Source organism: Ursus maritimus, unplaced genomic scaffold (genome assembly GCF_017311325.1).
Source record: "Ursus maritimus isolate PB19 unplaced genomic scaffold, ASM1731132v1 scaffold_33, whole genome shotgun sequence".
Lineage (NCBI taxonomy): Eukaryota > Metazoa > Chordata > Mammalia > Carnivora > Ursidae > Ursus > Ursus maritimus.
Window position 1 is genome coordinate 12564747 of NW_024425897.1, and position 21241 is coordinate 12585987.

The 21241-nt window shown below is 44.3% G+C and overlaps 1 protein-coding gene across 1 annotated transcript in view; it reads right to left on the reverse strand.

The window, feature by feature from the left end:
- MYO1H (myosin IH) overlaps window positions 1-21241 on the reverse strand; it is a 132968-nt gene that overhangs the window by 18280 nt on the left and 93447 nt on the right. Inside the window, exons 7-19 of the mRNA XM_040619414.1 lie at window positions 19275-19454; window positions 16646-16744; window positions 15320-15433; window positions 14929-15000; window positions 14157-14276; window positions 13165-13232; window positions 12290-12395; window positions 11900-11980; window positions 9961-10052; window positions 8250-8344; window positions 4249-4295; window positions 1059-1139; window positions 307-412 (exon numbers count right to left, since the gene is read on the reverse strand). Of these exons, the coding sequence (XP_040475348.1) occupies window positions 307-412; window positions 1059-1139; window positions 4249-4295; window positions 8250-8344; window positions 9961-10052; window positions 11900-11980; window positions 12290-12395; window positions 13165-13232; window positions 14157-14276; window positions 14929-15000; window positions 15320-15433; window positions 16646-16744; window positions 19275-19454 (1261 nt within the window). The remainder of the gene's footprint in view (window positions 1-306; window positions 413-1058; window positions 1140-4248; window positions 4296-8249; window positions 8345-9960; window positions 10053-11899; window positions 11981-12289; window positions 12396-13164; window positions 13233-14156; window positions 14277-14928; window positions 15001-15319; window positions 15434-16645; window positions 16745-19274; window positions 19455-21241) is intronic.

A 21241-nucleotide genomic window follows, 5' to 3' on the forward strand; every position in this document is an offset into this window, starting at 1 on the left:
CCATCTTGGAAGACCATCCTCTGGCGGGAGAGAAGCAACACTGCTCCCCTCACCTCTGACATCTGTCTGGCTCAGCTGTGTTGCTCCTGAAACTGGCCAGGCTCTGAGCAATGCTCACTCAGGACCACCAAAAAACCCTCCCTCCCTATTCATTTGCCTTCTATTATTTAAAAGTGAAAAGAATTCATGTACAAAGGACAAGGAGCAAGCCTATGGGGGGTTTTAGGATTTTAACACACTGCCATCTCGGCTTTCCTCCCAGCCTCATTTCCCTGAGCTTGGTGCTCAGAATGATTCACGACTCACTGGGTTCTTTCCTGTCATTGGGCTTGATGCAACGGATGTACGAAGGTTCCTTAGAGATCAGGATTTCCAGAAGGCTGCTCAGGCTGTTTTTAAACTGAGTCCCCACCTTCAGAGAGAGAGAGAGAATGAGCTAAGCAGATAGTACTTCTCCCAGTAAATACAGAGCAGATTGGCTAGGGCACAAGACTCCAGCTCTTTAGACCCCAGCTCCGGACAGATTGCCCTACCCATTACCATCCTGCCCACTAAGAAGATTTTGGATGTTCTGGCCTCAGAAGTCCAAGCTCAGACTGGTCAACAGGGGCTGGACAAGCACCTGTCCAGGATGCTTTCCTCACTCAGCAAATACGTGGTGAGCACCTCGTAGGAGCCAGTATCGCCATTGAGACCATCACCCCCACCAGCCTCCCATTTCCTTGTTACCAAGCTTCCTTTATGACCCTTGTGCTGTTATAAGTTCTCTCTTTCTTTGGTGGTATTTTCCTATACTCTCTCCCACTAGATTATACCCCCCATAAGCATAGGGACCTTGTCCATTCTGTTATTGCTAAATCTTGTGCCCCACGCGCAGTGCCTGACACACAGGCACTCCGTGAATGTCTGCAATTAAACACACTGGTTGCTACACTTGGAAAGTATATATTTAGTAGTATGTGTTAGAGTATGAAAGTGACACTTTCAGAAAAAGGAAGGGCAGTTTAAAATGTGTAAGCAACTGAGAATAATTGCACCCTCTTTTTTCCCCCACTCACCGTTGGCGGCCTTCTCCGGTTTTCTAACTCGGCCACCAGGAAGCATTCCTTCAGGATGCGGTTTTTGGACCTGCACAGCACCTGCAAGTAAAGGAAATGAGCCCCACATTCACTGCTTCAGAAGTCACCAAGGGTCTTTCCCTTGCCTAAGTGCGCACAGCAGCCCAGAGCTGTTTGTTCTGGGAGCACCTGACAATGGGAATAAAGACAAACATGGACGGAAATGTTTAAATACTGGATCCACTGCTCTATGTGGTGAGGCCGTCTGATTGTTTTTCCTCTGACATGGTGAAGGAAACATGGCTGCCAGTCCAGCTGCTACAGAATGAACCAGCTCTTGACAAGTGATCTCCAAGATATGGTGTTAAAAAAAAAAAAAAGCAAGATGAGGACTACATGTGCAGTGTGCGATTGTTGTGTGAGGAGAAAGGAAAAAGAGGGAGATACACACACCCCTTGGTCTCTACCATCCCTGGAAGGATACACAATCAAGTGGCTAGAACAGCTGGCTCTCAGGAGAGAGAGAGTTGGTGACATGGGGTCAAGGACACCAGTTTTTGTACGGTTTGATTTTTCCCCCCTGGGCATGTATTTTCAAAATAACCTGCATTACCAAAAATCTTTAATTTTATTTATATTTTTAAAAGATTCATTTGAGAGAGAGTGGGGGGGCAGAGGGAGAGGGAGAGAGAGAATCTTAAGCAGGCTCCACACTCAGCGTGGAGTCCAACACGTGGCTCGATCTCACAACCCTGAGATCATGACCTGAGCCACAGTCAAGAGTAGGACACTCAACTTACTGAGCCTCCTAGGTGCCCCAAGAATCTTTAATTAAAAAAAAATTAATTTGACACTAAAACTCTTTTCCTCATAGCCACACAATGAAGTATTATTCAGTCTTTATTTTTTTTAAATACTTTATTTATTCATTTGTCAGAGAGAGAGAGAAAGAGAGCACAAGCAGGGGGAGCAGCAGAGAGAGAGGGAGAAACAGGCTCCCCACTGAGCAGGGAGCCTGATGTGGGCTCCATCCCAGGACCCTGGGATCATGACCTGAGCCAAAGGCAGATGCTTAACTGACTGAGCCACCCAGGCGCCCCTCAGCCTTTAAAAAGGAGGGAAATTGTGACACGCGTAGGAACATGGATGAAACCAAGGGCATTATGCTAAGGGACAGAAATGAGACTCCGAAGGACAAGTACTGTATGACCCCACTTACATGAGGTTCCTAGAGGAATCAAATTCAGAGAGACAGGAAATAGGGTGGTGGCTACTGGGGCTGAGGGAGGAGGAACGGGGAGTTAGTGTTTTAACGGAGGCAGAGTTTCAGTTTTCCAAGATGAAAAGGATCTTGGATTTTGGATGCCCAATGAGGTGACAGAGCTTAACACTACTGACTTGCATATTTAGAAATGGTTGAGATGATAAATTTTATGGTACATGCATTTTACCACAATTTGATGTTTCTTTAAATTAAAAAAAATGGTTTAATCCACTCTAATTCTGCACTTGCGATGGCTCGAAAGAGCAATTTGCAGACAAGAGTGAACACATTAAAATGGCCCATCTTGAAGTCAAAAGAAAGGGCAAGGAGCTTCAGCCCTGGCTGGTGAAGTAAGAAGCTCTGAGATTTTCCATGGGAAGCACCCTCCGTGGGTGGGTTTGTGAAGGACGTGGGCGTGGCAAGGAAAGGCAAAGTCAGGAGAGGAGTACTACGTTCCCTGTGTCAGCCCTTCCACTCCTGGGTCATTCACGGTGACTCTGGGAGGGAGGCACCACCAGATCCAGCCCACTGGTGGGGAAATCCACTTGAGACCCCCCGGCTGGGAAAAGGTGGGGCTGACACGCAGCCCCAGAGAGCACCCGCCTAGAGCAGAGATCCAAAGTTAGGAATAGTTCTCTATCCTGAAGCCCAGGGATTGGGACAAGGGGTCCTAGACGTGGCAGAGAAAGATCGACAAGGCCAGAAGGTACTCCTGTAATGCACAGTCTGTGTGTTCACTCTGAAAAGGTCTCCCTACATTTAAGCTTTTTGTAAACCAAGCTAATTAAGTAAAATCCAATTTTTATAAAACGGTTAACTGTTCAATACAAAGTAAGGCTTCAAAACACCCAAGGTTCGTCTGATCAGTGAGGTATATGGAAGGAGATTGGGAGTTTCAACAGCAGCCCCAGGGGCAAACTTCAGCTCCAGCCCTGATTCATGATGTGACTTTGAGGAAGTTGAGACTTCTCTGGGTCTCAGTTTTCTCATCCTCTGTTCATGCTGCCCTGGTATATTCCCACTGCACCAGAATAAAAAAAATCTCTGCTCCTCCCTGGGGACCTTACGCTGCTGGGCTCTGTCCCCTCTCCTAACATCATACCCCTCACTGAACACACGTTGAATTCGTCTGGGCCTCAGGGCCTTTGCACACACTGGTCCATCAACCTGAATTCACCCCAATCTTTCCATGGCCAATAGCATTCTTACTCAGGTTTCAGCCCAAAGTCATCTCCACAGGGGTGTTTTCTCTGATCTCTTAAACTACAAATGTCCCTCTCAATCATGTCTCCTTATTTTCTTTGTAGCACTTCTCACGGATGGGTAACTTATTTGTGTCCAGTTGACCCTTGAACAAAATGGGTTTGACCCATGTGGATCCCCTTATATGCAGATTTTTTTATAGAACAGGACTGTAAATGTATTTTCCTTAGGATTTTCTTACTAATATTTTTTCTTTAGCTTATTTCACTGTAAGAATACAGTATATACTATATAATATATAACATACGAAATATGTTAATCAACTGTTTACGTATCAGTAAGGCTCCCAGTCAAGGCTATTGGTGGTTAAGTTTTGGGAGAGTTAAAAGTTATACGTGGATTTTTGACTGCATAGGAAATTGGCGGGGTCATGTTGTTCAAGGTCACCTGTATATGTTTATTCTTGGCCACTCCCTGCCCCCATGGTAAGCCCCATGAGAACAAGGACTGCCTGGAACTAGCCTGGCACACAGTAGGGCCAACATACATTCTTGAATCAAGGGCATATCGTACAGATGACCTTGAATATCTGTTCTGGCCATGACATGCTAGAGTTCTAACAATAGTGCATTGAACAGAAAAATCCAGAAGGCCAATTCTACCCCCAAATCAGCGTCATGGGTGATACCATCAGAAATACATATAGTTAAATTCCAGACTTACTTCTTTCAGATGTCTGTAGAGGAGATCATTGTTTTTTTCTAAGAATCCTGTAAAACATTGAAAAACGTTTGAATGATTGGCTTTGCCTAAAAATGCAATTCCATCCCAATTGACTGTAAAGGGAATTCCTGAAAAGAATCTCCTAGGCTCAGATCAGAGTTTCTCAGCCTTGGCACTACTGACATTTGGGGCTGGAGAATTCTTTATTGTGAGGACTGTCTTGTGAATTGCAAGAGTTAACAGCATCCTTGACCTCTACCCACTCAATGTCAGTAGCACCTTCCCCAGTTGGGAAAACCAAATTTGTCTCTAGACATTGCCAGATGTTCCTGGAAGACTAATCCCATCCCTGGTTGAGAACGAGGTCCACAGTATTGAATTGACGGCACACACACACTACACTCTAACCTCTTACTAGCTATCACACACATAGTCTTAATGCAAAGTATTGTACACATGTCCTAGTCCAGTTGCAAAGAGCTACGCAAAAAAGGAATGACATCGAGGGGTGCCTGTGTCGCTCAGTCAGTTGAGCGTCCAACTCTTCCTTCTGGCTCGTGACACGATCTCAGGGTCATGGGATCGAGCCCCGTGTCAGGCTCTGCACTCAGCTCAGAGTCTGCTTGTCCCTCTCCTCCTCCCCCCACTTGCACACCCTCTCTAAAATAAATGAATAAATAAAATCTAAAAAAAAAAAAAAAGAATGACATCGAAACAATGGAGGGAGTATTGAATTTCAAGAGTGGGCAGGGGAAGCCAGGTGAGAAAATCATCCCCACCACTGAGGAAAGCGAAACTGGAGTGCCAGGACTAGAGGGACCCAACGGTATCTTCATACAAAGGAGGATGTGCCATTTCCAATTTTAAAACTTGGATTTTAAGTACTCACTTAAATCCTAGTCCGTCAATAATAATTAATAGTAACTAAATGACATTACAAAATCAGCACCAGGGGTGCCTGGGTGGCTCAGTCAGTTAAGCGTCCAACTCTTGATCTCAGCTCAGGTCTTGATCTCATGGTCGTGAGTTCAAGCCACACTTTGGGTTCCACGCTGGGCGTGGAGTCTACTTAAAAAATTTTTAAAAATCAGAACCTGCTAAAAAAGATGTGTATCAAAAACATCTAAGATACAATCTTTTTAGAAGACTATTTGGAGCTATCGAAACTAACATTTTTACTGTGGTAAAAGATACATAACACGAAATTTATCATTTTAGCTATTTTTAAGTGTTCGGTGGCATTAAGGACAGTCACCTTGTTGTGCAGCCATCACCACCATCTGTCTCCAGAACGCGTTTTCTCAAACTGAAACTCTGACCCCATTAACTGCTAGTTCCCCATTCCCTCTCCCCCAGCCCCCGGTAACCACTATTCTACTTTCTGTCTCAATGCTTTTGACCACTCTGGGCACCTTGTCATCGGAATCATAGTTTTCATCCTTTCGTGACTGGCTGATTTCATTTAACATAGGTCTTCAAGGTTTCATCCGTGCGGAATGATAGAACTTCTTTCCTTTCTAGGACCGAATAACATTCTGTTTATATGGAGCACATTGTGTCGACCCACACAGCCATCGATAGACACTTGGGTTGTTTTCACCTTTTGGCTACTGTGAATAATGCTGCTATGAATGTGGGTGTACAAATATCTGTTCAAGTCTCTGCTTTCAATTCTTTCAGGTGCACACCCAGAAGGGGTCCAAACTAACTTCTGCTGGAAGCTTTTTTTTTTTTAATATTTATTTATTTATTTATTTGACAGGGGGAGAGAGAGAGAACACACAAGTAGGCAGAGAGGCAGGCAGAGGCAGAGGGAGAAGCAGGCTCTCCACTGAGCAGGGAGCCTGACGTGGGGCTCGATCCCAGGACCCCGGGATCATGACCTGAGCTGAAGGTAGATGTTTAACTGACGGAGCCACCCAGGCATCCCCGGATAGAACTTTTAAATGAGCAATGCCACTTCTGGTTCTGGGAATTTAGCCTGTGTGTATAACGGGCACCCATATGAGCCAAGTGAAATATGCAAAAACATCAAACACAGCAGTGTTTACAAGAGACAAAGCTGGAAACAAGCAGTGTCCGTCAAATAGGTCAAAGGACACAGCCCTAGAGAAGGGCCTGTAGCCTCTCAAAAAGAAATGTGGTCAAATCTGTGAGTTGCTGTGGAGAATGGATGAGGAATGAGGGTCTGGAGGCAAAAGGTGTGGGTCTGAACCCCAGCTCTGCCACTTACTAGCTGGGTGACCTTGGGCAAGTGACTGGACTTCTCTGAGCTCAGTTGCCTCATAGATTAAAAGGGAGATGACAGGGGCCCCTGGGTGGCTCAGTTGTTAAGCATCTGCCTTCGGCTCAGGGCGTGATCCCAGAGTCCTGGGATCGAGCCCCACATCAGGCTCTTCTGCTGGGAGCCTGCTTCTTCCTCTCCCACTCCCCCTGCCTGTGTTCCCTCTCTCGCTGGCTGTCTCTCTCTCTGTCAAATAAATAAATAAAATCTTTTTAAAAAAATAAGGGGATGATAAGAAGAGGGAGGAGGAGGAGAGGAAGAAGGAGGAGGAGAGGAGGAAGGAGGAGGAGGAGAGGAGGAGGAGAGGAGGAGGAAGGAGGAGGGGGGAGGAGGAGGGAGGAGGAGGGAGGAGGAGGAGGAAGGAGGAGGAAGGAAGAAGAAGAAGAAGAAGAAGAAGAAGAAGAAGAAGAAGAAAAGGGTTCTGTGAGGTTTAAAGCACTTCAGCGCTGGGACAGCGCCTGGCAACGCGGTAAGTGCTCACTGAGTGTGAACTGGAATCCATATGATCTCTAATAGTCATTAAACGAAGAGATGCAAAATAGAGACCACAACATCACAACATGCGTTATTTAAATGTGTGTGCATATGCATGTTATTTGGCATACAAATATGTGTGCCCCCACAGATGTAAGTAGAAGATATTTCTGTTTTCCTGAAAAAGTACAAGAAACTGGTGGTTCCCGTGGTTACCTCAGGGAGACGCTAGGAGTAAAGGTTTCCTTTTTGGACTTTTCTGTAGGGACAGCAACTTCCAGCCTTACATGTATCCTATTCTTTAAACAAAAATCAGTTGATGATCTGCGGAGAGAGAGTCGTCCTATTTTGAAATGTTTTCTGTTTTTATGCCCCTGGGAATTTAAGGGAAAAAATTATATTACTTTTTAAAGATTCTTAGAGAAATAAACTTATTTAGAAGTGAAAATAATTGAGGGGCGCCTGGCTGGCTGAGTCGGTAGAGCATGTGACTCTTGATTTCAGAGTCGTGAGTTCAACCCCCACGTTGGGCATGGAACCTACTTTTTAAAAAAAAATGTAAAAAAAATTTTTTTTAAAGAAAAAATGAAAGAAGTGAAAATAATTTAGAACCTAAAGCAGAAGTGACCAACGAAAATATTTTTTAAACATTTTGAAAGAAAATGTTCATAGGAGCATTATTACTAATAGCTCAAAAGTGTGCACAAACCCAAATGCCTATCAGCTGATGAACGGATAAACAAATGGGGTCGATCCATAAAACGGAATGTTATTTAGCAATAAAAATAACAACAAGGAAGAACCTCGAAAACGTGATGCTAAGTGGGAGAAGCCAGACACCAAGGACCACGCATGGTGAGACTCCATCTATATGAACTACTCAGAATGGGCAAATCCGCAGAGACAGAAAATAGAGGAGTTCGTAGCCTAGGGCTGGGGGGGGGGGAGGGCGGGGACTGGGGAAAAGGGAGTGGTGGTTAGTGCACGCGGGGTTTCCTTTTGGGGTGAAGCGTTCTAAAATGCACTGTGGTTATGGTTGCATAACTATAAAGTGCATACGGTAAAAACTACCAGATTGGACACTTTAAATGGGTGAAATGAAGTGGTTATACGTCCAAATCATGAATTAAAAAAAAAAAAAAATCAAATGGCACGCCTGCAGGCAGAGTCAGTGAACAACTGGGATGCACGCAAAACCATGTGGTCAATGGACACAGGGCACCTGCATGGCCGTGACACTTGCCTTTCGTGCAGTACGTGACCTCCCCCGCATAGTGGCAGAGCCGGAACTCCATCCAGCCAATCCTCTTCCGGCCCTTTGGCCCCGCCAGCTTCCGGCTGCAGCAAGACAGAAATAGACCCGAACTGAACCTTTCTAGTTCGGGGCAACAAAATGTACTGATATAGGAAGCAAAGAGAAAAGAGAAGCCTAGAGAAGTCGTTTAGGAACATGACGATGGACTGAAGGCCAGCATTGGAAGCCAAACACGCATAGGTCTAATATTAGACCCCTTTCTGTGCAGAAAGGGGAATGCTCTTGCACCGGTGGTGGGAATGCAGACTGGTGCAGGCACTCTGGAAAACAGTGCGGAGGTTCCCCAGAAAGTCAAAATAGAACTGCCTTAGGATCCAGCAAATCGCGCCACTAGTATTTACCCCAAGAATACAAAAAATACTAATTCAAAAGGACACATGCACCCCGATGTTTATAGCAGCATTAGCTACAATAGCCAAATTACGGAAGCAGCCCAAGCGACCAGCAATGGATGAATGGATAAAGAAGATAGAGTGTATAGATATACAGTGGAATATTACTCAGCCATAAAAAAGAATAAAATCTTGCCATTTGCAACAACATGGGTGGAGCTAGAGAAAATAATGCTAAGTGAAGTCTGAGAAAGACACCATACGATTTCACTCATATGCAAAATTTAAGAAACAAATAAACAAAGGGGGGAAAGGGACGGAAAGACAAATCAAGAAACAGACTCTTAGTTATAGAGAACACACTGATGGTGACCAGAGGGGAGGCAGGTGGGGGCGGATGGGGGAAGTGGGTGATGGGGGTGAAGGAGGGTACTTGTGGTGATGAGCATGGGGTGATGTATGGAAGTGACGAATCACTATACTGTACCCAGGAAACTAATATTATACTGTATGTTAACTCAAAATAAAAACTTAAAATTAGGTCCCTCTTCTAAGAACTGAGGAATTAAAAAACATGTGAGCCACAGAGACATTACTTATACAGTGAAATAAATTTTATTTTTTCCAGGTGATCACTAAGAAACAATTGCACTACCTTACGTTTTTATGATGTTGAGTGACTATAATACTCACGAAACATTATTTTTCAGATTCTGGGGATTCCTAATTTTTATAACCATTTCTTGAAACATATATCCATATACGTAATGACAGTGCAGATATCCTAAGTGTAGGGTTCAGTGAGTTTTGGCACAATAAACACACCCATGTAACCAACACCCAGATCAAGAAACAGAACACTGCCAGTCCCCTCAATTTTCTGGGGTGCCGTAAATGCTCTATGTCTTGATCTGGTGGTGGTGTTGTGGGGGTACACACAAATGTGAAGAATTTGTGCGGTTGTGTACTTCAGACTACACATATCACTGTATGTATTTTATATTTTAAACCTAACTTTTAAAAAAGACCGTTAAAAGAAAAAACTGTTTCATGCATGCAACCCTATCCAAAATGTAGCAATCATAAGAAAGATACAAAATCTTAGAACATTCTACCCGGGACTCATTTGAATTTGATTTCCACTAAGAAAAGGTTTGCGTGTAAATGAGTTGGTGTATCATTGTGGTACCTCACGTCTCAATGTATGAAGACATGGCTGTATTCTTGGGGTCCACCGCCCACATACCCAAGAAAGCGGATACACAATGACCTTCCCCATGCAACAGCTTGTCGAGTGAAATACATACGTTTGGAAGTGTGCATGCTTGCCTACTTTCTCTTCCAATTTCTCCAGGAAACTCAAGTCTGTAGCGGGACCAGGACGGATACATTCTTCATCCTTCCAGAGAAAAAGAGAAGCCTTGATCCATAGCGTCCGTCACACGCCATCAATTCCAAGTTGAAATGCCTTCGCGGCTGTGGCAGAATGTGTCGGACTAAAATTCTGTCATCTAACCCAAGCGCAGGTGAACATGGGGGGTGGGAGGGCAGCGATCTGTTACACGCGCTTAACGCCTCAGAGGGACTGGAAATCCTTTGAAAAGTCAACGCTCCCACCCATCGGACTTGCCATATACCCAGAGTCTTCCCAAGGACGCTCCACGGCCTCCATGACCAGCTTACTCAAACATACCACCTCATTTTCTCTTCACCAGTCATCGCTGGCTAAGGACAAATCCCCTTTAACCAGGAGCAAAATCTCCACGGAAAGAAAGCCATAAAACCAGGTCCATCTAATTTTTCACATTTCTCCAACTGTGTCTATTTCCTATTTCGAGTCCTTAACATTGTTAGCATTTAACTGACCATCTGAAAAAATGAACCGACCCTGGAGCTTTTATTAAAACAGCAAGAAAAAAAAAAAAAACCGGGTTCAGGTTGGTGAGACAACTCTCTCGAAGTAGCATCTCTATGGTTCCTGATTCCATCTATGGAAAACCACACAGGAACAAGTATTTATTCCTAAAATATTTACAAAATACTAGTCTAGCAATCCGTATGAGCATTGAGCGCGCACAGAATAGCTTAGGTCAGTCTGCGCTTCCCGGAACGTGCTTCCCCAGATGGCCACACGGCCCTTCCCAGACCATCTTACCTAAAATTGAATCGTCCTCCCCACCACATCTAATCTTTCCTGCGTTTCTCTTCATTGTGCAACCCGCTGATTTTGCCTTTTTTTTTTTTTAAAGATTTTATTTATTTATTCGACAGAGATAGAGACAGCCAGCGAGAGAGGGAACACAAGCAGGGGGAGTGGGAGAGGAAGAAGCAGGCTCATAGCAGAGGAGCCTGATGTGGGGCTCGATCCCATAACGCTGGGATCATGCCCTGAGCCGAAGGCAGACACTTAACAACTGCGCCACCCAGGCGCCCCTGATTTTGCCCATTAACCTGCTTCTTGTCAGTCTCTGTGCCGGAATTTAAAGCCTCGTGAGTGCAGCGGATTCGATCTGTTCTGTCCACTGCTGTGCCCCGAAGCACAAGGTACAATCATGCCACCAAGTAAGCGCTGATGAGTCGCTGTTGAGTGAACAGAGTCTGAATGCTTACCCCACACCCGCATAATTCTAAGCCCTGGGCACATACAACCTCAGCTCGTCCTTACGACTCCTCTTAAGATAAGTGCTCGGTATCATTGCACCCACTTAAAGACAAGGAGATTGGAGCTCAGAGAGGTTAAAACACCCACCTAAGTTTACACAGCTAGTAAGCATGGGGAGGGGGCTGGGATCTGAATCCGGGTGGTGCCCATGTTCCTGGCAACTACAGTCACCAGCCGTTAACGTCCCTGCTGGGCTTTAGAATCTTGTTCACACAACAGTTAGATGGAGGAGGGGGCAGGAGGAGAAAAGAGACGCGTTATTTTCATTAGAAGGGAGATGGTTGCAAATGGAAAGGCAAAGAAATAGTTTCTCATTGGCCTTTAGATTTAAAAAGTGATGTCTACACTGGAACGACTGGATTGGCAGCCACAGATGTTCTCGGGAGGTGCGACCGTTCAAGGTAAGGTCACACGTGCACCCCGAAAAGCCCCAACTCAGGATCAACAGACGTTCTTCGTAAAACCGTCCTTTACGTTTTCTGGGTTTCCGTTCCTGCTGAGCAACCCTTTGAAGCCTGGGGGGAAATTCTTCTGCGTGTTGGCAACACTGTACGAAGACGCTAAGCCAACATTAATTCTCTCACCAGAATGGAAATGATCCCTTTGTGTCTCTCTTCCACCAAATCACAGATGATCTTGTTGTTGAAATACTGAATTGGTTCCCACTAAAACGACAAAGAGAAAACAATTCCCCAAGGAGGATGTAGATGAACACAAAATCTCTCTCTTTTCAAGTGATTTTCCAATGTTATTTTTCCAAAATCTGATTTTTTATCTCCACCATTAAAAAAAACAAAAACAAAAACAAACTTTCTGAATGTCAAACTAATTTCCCCGGAAATACTCAGAGAAAGCATGAAACATAATTCCGAGTATTAATGAGAATAAAATCTCCAATGAAATATTATTGTGCAAGTGAATCTCTTTTACTGGAGTAAGAAATCAAATGAGGAGAAAACATTAAAATGTTTTACCTCTATACCTTCCATTTCATATTCTGCCTGTTCCGCCTTCAGTGTTCTCTCAATTAACAGCTGCTGGAGTTTCTCGTTGCAATAATTGATGCAGAACTGTTCAAAACTAGAGATGCAAAAACATATTTATTTGTTTATTTATTTTAAAAGATTTTATTTATTTGACAGAGAGAGAGAGAGAAAGCAGAAGCAGGGGGAGCAGCAGGCAGAGGGAGGAGCAGCAGGCAGAGGGAGGAGCAGCAGGCAGAGGGAGAAGCAGCCCAAAGCGGGCTGGATCCCAGGACCCTGGGATCATGACCTGAGTCAAAGGCAGACGCTTAGACTGAGCCACCCAGGCGCCTCGAGATGCAAACATTTAAAAGGTAAAGCTACACACGGAGACCAATTAAAAAGTGTATTTACTTATTTTTAAAGGTTTTTTTTAACAGAGAAAGCAAAGTCCTTATTAATCACATCATTTTTTTAAAAGATTTTATTTATTTATTCGACAGAGATAGAGACAGCCAGCGAGACAGGGAACACAGCAGGGGAGTGGGAGAGGAAGAAGCAGGCTCATAGCGGAGGAGCCTGATGTGGGGCTTGATCCCATAACGCCGGGATCACGCCCTGAGCCAAAGGCAAACGCTCAACCGCTGTGCCACCCAGGCGCCCCTATTAATCACATCATTTACTAACTAGATCAGAAGAGTCATGGTAAGAGATGTTTGCGTTTTTTATGGTTGTTCCAATTTTGGAACGCTCTATGCATTAGCGGCTATGGAAATCCAGGGAATTGCTGAGGATGGGAAAACCAATTCCAGTAACACTAGAGATGCCTTCAACCAGTCTCAGACCCTAGAGAAGAACAGAAGACCGGTAAGTGCTGACAAACTCACCCATTCTTGTCGAAGACCTCAAACCCATAGATATCCAGCAGACCGATCACAGTTTTCTTGGTGAAATCCTAGTCAACGTAACACACATTGCTTGCTGTTAGGTCTTTTACTTAACGACTCTTAAAACCCAGTAGCTGTCTCCAAAGCTGGGACTTGGTTACACAGCTCACACCTTCTCTCTTTCCAACACTGGCTCACGGAGGAATTGTAGGGTGGAAATGAATTTCCCAGCCCACTCCTCTGGCCTGACGCCTGCCAGGATCCCCCTGCAGCTTCCGTGTCTACCAGGGAGAAGTGAGACCTCCCCCTTCTGATTCACTCCCTTGCTTCAGCCCTTCTCAGTCTCCTGAGTCCACATCGACCTCAAAGAAAGAGAGAGACCTCTACAGACAGCAGCAAAGGAGCTGTTTGTCTAGGAGAGAAGGCAGATGGTTTGAATACCATTTTAAACAGAGGACCAAGCGCTGTCAGACAGGATGGATATTTAAAGAGAACAGGACTGTTTTTTCGAATGGGCCACAATTTTACATCCTGTATGGTGCACTGAGCCAATGCCTTCCAAATTTGTCTTTTACACACTATTTCCTTAAGTTTTACATCTCTGTCTGTGCCCCAGTATCCTTTCCTTAATTTCTAGCTTTGAATAAACTCCCCCTTATTCCTTAAACAATTCCACTTAGGGTAAATTTGAAGGACTTGTATTTTTTTCTTATACACGTTAAAACATACTACTGGTACTGTCCAAAATGTCTGTTACGCTAAAAGCTGTCTGGCGTGCTACAAATACTGTGCACCCCACACTTTGGGACACAATCATTCAGTGGGCATTTCTGTGAGCCTACTGTGTGCTGGAAACGTAGACACCTAAGGCACCTTCCCTGCTCATCGGGAGCCAACAGGCGATGCTCGCAAATCCTTTAGAGTGATGACGTCGGTTATAAAACGTTACCACGTTAACTGAGAGCGAGTCAACGAAAAATGTGTGGACTAACCTTGTTCACTAAGGAGGAATTGATTTTGTTGACCAGCCAAGTAAATGTCCGTCCGTAAACGGCCTTGGCCATTGCATCTCTAGCGTAGACAGAGAGCTCTAGTGTCAATGGGCATATTACCTGAGAACAACAACAGGTGCATCATTACAGAGGTTAAAAAAAAAAAATTCCACCCCCTCCTGAGTTTTCAAATTAGCCTTTAATGATGGCCAGTGAAGGATATGTGCTGGGGGAAGACGCCACCCCCACCTGCAAGCGTTCAGACCGTAGCTATTTCTTGAGTGCCCACTATGTGCCAGGCACGGAGCTGCTGAGATACAGCCATGACCAAGACAAATAGTTCCAGCCTCTGTGGGCTCACAGTTGGGGGATGGGATGTTCGTGCATCACGCACAGTCATGTTGCAAGCTGAGAGCAATGTGAGGAGATACCTATGGATTTTTAGGATAGGGGTGGGATGATAAGGAAGGCTCTTTGAGAATGTGACCCCAGGAACTGAAGGATGAGAAGGTGCTAGAGAAGCACAGGGAACAGTGTTCCAACAGTGGGAACAGCATGTGCAAAGACCTCATGGAGGAAAGGCATGGTGAAAGGGAGGCATGGAGAGCTTGTATAATGGCTGGGGTTGGGGGGGTGGGGCTGTGGCAGGAGACCCCTGCAGGAGCTGGAAGGCTGGGGTCCGGCCTCCTCTAAGACCACCATCCTGCTCTTATAGTAGGCAGGCAGCAGCCATAGCAGGAAGGCAGGAACATTTCCACCTAGAGCCATTTACCTCCTCAGTTTTCGCTTCAATCTTTCTGTGTGTGAGAGCTTCCAGAAGGATGGATGGGTGGACCCCCAGGAGCTGAAAAAATGGAAACCAAAATGCCATTCAGTGACTGGATTTGATTTTTTGCCAACCTATAAAGAATTGGTGCAATTTCCAGGCCTGGGATTATATGCCCTGACTGATAATCTTGATTAAATGTGAAACAGATCACATTCGATCTTTTGACCAGCTGGCTTTTACCCACTTCCTCACCTGCCCCCACGCTCTTTAATTCTCCTAGACAGTATCAGCCAGATGGACAGGGTATTAGGCACTTGGGACCTGGGCATCCAGCTGCCTCGAGCTCCCCTCCCCTGCCCTTCCCTGTGCTCTTCAATGGATTGCCCTCACTCACCTTGGAGATCCATTTGATCTCGTGGGTGTCTGGTACGGTGGCACAGCCTTGGTGGTTCTCTTCGAAACAGATGTTCCCCAGGTGTAGGACGCTGGCAATAATTCCAAAGAGATTCTAGGAACATGGGGGAAAAGGCGAGGAGAACAGGGAGAGAAGGGCAGCCACCTAACTGACGAATGTCATCGCAGGAGATGTCATCACCAGAAAAACCACCCCCTTCCCAATTCCAGTCCTGAGCTTGCAGAACCAAGCTGATTTCCTCCTTCCCCAGAAATCAGCCTCTTGCCCACCTCAGATGTTAAGGGAAGAGGAATAAACAGCTTCAGCACAGGGTGGGGAGGATGCCTCCCCCCATCTCCAGCAAAGGCCACTTCTATTTTTATATCTTCCCCACCCCCTTTCCACCAATAAACCATTTTATATGCAAATGCCATGATCCCACATAGATATATGTAAATATATATCTATATCTATTTACATAAATATATATCTATTTACATAAATAGATATTTATGTAAATATATATATCTATTTATAAATATATATATAGATAATATATAAAATATATTTATATATATATTATATATTATCTATATATAAATATATATAGATAATATGTATTATATTATATATATTATATATTATCTATATATAAATATATAGATAATATGTATTATATTATATATATTATATATTATCTATATATAAATATATAGATAATATGTATTATATTATATATATTATATATTATCTATATATAAATATATAGATAATATGTATTATATTATATATATTATATATTATCTATATATAAATATATATCTATTTACATAATATATATATTTACATAAATACATAGTATTTTAAATTATAATTCTGGTAGTTGAAAGAACAATAGTTTTAACCATCCAAAAAAAAAAAGATGTAAAAACACAATGTTTATAAATCCTACAATTTGCTCCAGTTTGTTTAAAAATAGAAGTGTAAATAAATGGTAATCCTGTAGTTCTAGGACATCTAAATATTTGAGACTGGATTTGAGAGAAGGACGAAACATGACCGCCTCCTCGCATACAGCGCTGGGAAATCTGAAGTCTGCAGGATGAAATGCAGATCACACAGTTAACATTTGAATTTCATATAAGCAATGACTAATTTTGGTCCCAAATGGTGTCACCAAATAATGGTGCCCCTTAAAAGTAGCTAGGCATGCTATATTTTTATTGGCTGAATTTGGCGACCCTACTAGGGGGTCACCAAGAACCTAGGACTGTTTCGTCAATCCCAGACCCCACTGACCATCAGTTCTGCCCTTGGGGCTCATACCTCGAGGTCATCTTCAGTAAAATCGATGACAGAAAAGGCGCTGGAAACAGTTTTCCAGTCGTTCTTGTCGTTAATAGACGACTCTTTGGCACAGTGACCCTGTTGACACAGAATTGGTTTGCTTAACGTCAGTTTTTAAGGGCAGTGAGGCATGCCCACACCTAGTCTTGAATTGAAATGTTTTTCTCTATAAGCACGCAAGAGCTAGTTCTATAATGTTCTGAATTGTAAAAAGGTAGGTTTAACTAGTCGTCTAGCATATGGTGACTTGCCAACTGCTGCTTTTTTCAAATTTTAGAATTTTATCTCTATTCTGGGAAAACTTTCAAAGGTACACATTAGTGGTATATCTCTTTGAATGTGTTTAATTTTTTTATTCATTTTTTAAAGATTTTTATCTATTTATTTGAGGGGGGAGGGAGAGAGAAAGGGGGAGAGAGTGTACAAGCTGGGGGAGGGGCAGAAGAAGAGGTAGAAGCAGGCTCCCCATGAGCAGGGAGCCCCATGTGGGACTCGATCCCAGGACCCTGGGATCATGACCTGAGCTGAAGGCAGACACTCAACTGACCGAGCCATCCAGGCGCCCCTGAATGTGGAATGCTTTTTTAAAATAGTTTTCCTTGTCATATTTGCCAAATAAGCGGAAGATGTTTGTCTCAATACACATCTGCTAAAATATGCAGGGAGAGGACAGCACTGAAATTTGGAAAGCATCTTGATGCATTTACAACGTCTAGTGGGAACTGCAGTGTGGGACCAGGTGAAAAGAGACCCTCACTCGAGAAAATAAAAGTTTGGCATTTAGAGAAAGGCAGGTTATATGGAGACAATCACCTGCAGAAATGTGATGAGACTTCCCGCTACTTTAGAAGTTGTCTTCTAGATAAGACACACACCACCAAATGTCACAATTTAAAGGGAAGATGTTCTAGATGAGGGTTTTTTTTTTTTTTTTTTTTTTGCTTTTGTAGTACAGGGTGTTTCCTGGATTCCTATCTGAAGATTTGTCACCTTCAAAGATTTTCTTGTTGCACAGGGAAACCAGAGGTGCCACCGTAGCATGAAAACATTCACCAGTGAACTGGCCGATGTTCAATCTGTGACTTCCCAAATATCGCTCCCGGGTCAACCAGCAGCATCTGCTCCCGCCCCCTAAGGGTGGGGCCAGCTTAGGTCCCCGCCCCCTAAGGGTGGGGCCATCTTAAGTCCCCGCCCTAAAGGTGGGACCAGTCCTTGGAGGACACCTAGCGGTTTAGAAGCAGCGTGGCTGCCTCCCAAGTAAAGCCACAAAGTTTGCCAAAGTTACGGGAGAACACAAAATTGAACAAAATAATACTGGCGAATCGTTTGAACCATTTCCAAAGCCACTGTGGCATAAAGATCTGGCCAAATTAAACAGACTAGCAAAAAAATCTGCAAGGGTAAAGACAAGATACATTCCGAAAGGGAATAATTTGAATATCAAAGGGCTAGGAGAAACCCTTGGGAAGAAGAATGAAGCCCACAAATACTTGTTATAAATTGACCCTCTCTGACCAGGTTATAAAAAATCCAATGTGATGCTGCCATACAGCTTTGTTAGAAAAACTAGGTCCTCAAGGGAAAAAAAAATCAAATTTGAATTACTCTTCATTCTAACAATCAGTACAAAGTTTGTATAAGGAGATTACGGGATTCTTTTATCTTCATTATATGGCTTCATTTTTGAAGATAAATTTCAGTCACGTCTACTCTTCCTCCAAGACTCACTAGGAAATGTTGGTCCTTCTTTTACAAGATTCACTTCATAAGACCTCGTTCTCTTTCTCAAATGATGTCCCCACGTGCACTCTGACAAGCGACCCCCATTCGAAGCCAGGCCCAGTAAAGAAGAGAAAAATCCAAAAATCTTGGGGCAAAAAGGTACTAGTGACATCAAAGATAGTGCTGGCTGCAGAATGGTGGGGGGTTACATTCTGAAAGTCCACATCACAGCACCAGCCCCCAGGGCTGCTTATGGGAATGGCCTGGACTCCTTCTATAAGGAGGCATGTTCCTTTTGCAGCCAACAATTCTCAGAATGGGAGGCAAGGAGGCGGAGAATCATTTCCTAACTAGTTTTGAAAGCACAAGGACGCAGCACAGGTTGCGGACATGGAGGGACAGCAAGTTACTCTCACACCTAGACCAGCAGTTCTCACTTCCGCTGGTCATTAGAATCACCAGGGATTCATTTAATTCCACGGAATCACAGGGGAGTGCTTAACACAACCCTGATGTCCAGGTCCCACCCCAGACCAATTAGATCTGTGTCTCTGGAGGGGAGGGCTCAGGGTGTGTGTGTGTGTGTGTGTGTGTGTGTGTGTGTGTGTGTGTGTGTGTGTGTGTTTTGAAAAAACCTCCTTGGGTGATTCTAACTCCAGCCAGAGCTGAGAACCACTCACCTAGAGATCGGTTACTTTACCAAGATGGTCTACCATCTACCTGCCAGGCATAAACAGAGGGGTTATGATAAGTGTCAACAAACCAGTCCGTAGATACCTCCAGAATGGTGAGGAGAAACTTCCGGACCATCCCATAGAAGCCCCCACTACCACTCTTGATCCCTGCCTCCAAGGGACCACCCAAGCCAGGTGCCGGTCCTTCCAACCTGTGAGAGGTATTTGTACAGCTGGGGGTCCCGCTCAAGTCCCAGGGAAGCAAGGAGCTCCTCTTCGCCACCCTCCAGCAGCTGGTAGAAGATGTGGAAGTTCCTCTCGCCCTGGTTTTGATAGACGACGCGAGACTTTTCTATCAGGTAACTGATGATATGGCCACCTACGGGAACGCCCTTCAGAACAAAAAATGCACAATGATGACAGTAACTAAGCCGTTCTCTTGCTGGTGTCTTCCGAGCGACAGAAATTCTGAATTCGAATGATGATTCTTCTAAGCCTAAGTGTTTTCTGGGCTCTTTTTAAAAGTATTTTTGCCTACCCTGAGGTCATGAGAGATATTTTCTATACTTCTGTCTAGAAGTATGATTATCTTACCATTCACATTTAGGACTGTGATTGAAATTTTGTGTATGGAGTGAGGCAGGGGGTCAAAGGTCTTCTTATCCACATGGATTTCCAACTGATAGCACCGTTTATTGGAAAGGTAATCGTATCCCTATTTAATCACAGTGGTGCCTTTGTCATAAGCCAGGTGACCATATCATACGTGGAAACCTTTGTAGACTCCATTCTGGCCCACTGGCCTGTTTATATATCCTTGTGCCAATAGCACACTTCTATTTTTTTAAAGATTTTATTTGAGAGAGAGAGAGCACGAGTGGGGGGAGGAGGCAGAGGGAGAGGGAGAAGCAGGCTCCCTGCTGAGTAGGGAGCCCCATGTTGGGCTCCATGCCAGGACCCTGGAATCATGACCTGGGCTGAAGGCAGCCACTTAACCGACTGAGCCACCCAGGTGCCCCCACACTGTTTTAAGAATATTCCAGTAAAGGATTTGTATTCCAGAACATATACAGAAGTCCCGCAAATCAATATGAGAAAAACAACCTAATTAAAAGTGGGCAAAAGGCTTTACCACAAAAGTTTTAATTGGCCAGTTATCAGGACTTCGTTTATACTCAGGGAAATACAAACATAAATCACAGCAGGAAAGCACTGAATGTCTCAAACCAAGGGCACTGGCAATACCACATGTTGACAAGGGTGTGGAGAGCCCCGCTGGCAACGGGAACTGTCATTAATTGTCATAACATTGCTGGTAAGAAGCCAGCAACGCCACTTCTGGGCATGCGCCCCACGTAAGGAAGCACTACTCTCTCCTCAAAGACACATGCAGGGATGCTCAGAGCACGGTTTGCAATAGCCCCAAATCGGAAATCCAAATGTTTATCAACAGGAGAGCAAATAGCGAGGAGGTCACCCAAGCCAAAAATGACCAACTGCTACACGAATGAATCTGATTGAGAGAATGAGGGCATGTTGATTGAAAGGAGCCGGACACAAAATAGAATGTACTGTATAATTCCATTTCCACGAGGCTCAAGGACCAGCAAAATTAATCTGATTATAGAGGTTGGAACAGTTGGTAACCTTTGGGAAGGCAGGTACTTTCAGAGAAGGGTAGGAGATTCTCCTAGGCACTAGAAATTTTTATATATTCTTTTATATATTCTTTTTAAAAGATTTTATTTATTTATTTGTCAGAGAGAGAGAGAGAGTGCGCACAAGCAGGGGGAGCGGGAGGGAGAGGGAGAAGGCAGACGCTTCACCGACTGAGCCACCCAGGCATCCCTAGAAATTTTTCTGTCTTGATCTGTGTGCCAGTTATCACAATCAGACACACACATATACAACTCCTCACGCTGTACTTGTGACTCGTGCTCTTTAGTATGTGTGTTGAATTTCAAGAAGCTTTAAAACAGACATAACTGTTCACTTTTTTCCAAAGTCTAGGCACACTTGCCAGAAGTCCATGTACCAGGCTCTGGAAAGCCCTGAGCCAGTCTGTCGTCACTATACTCAACACTCGGCCAGCGACTGTTCCCCTGTCCAAGTGACGCGCTCTGTCACCTGGAATTCTAGGTCCTTGAGAACTCTGTCGACCCTCCCCCCACCGGCATCA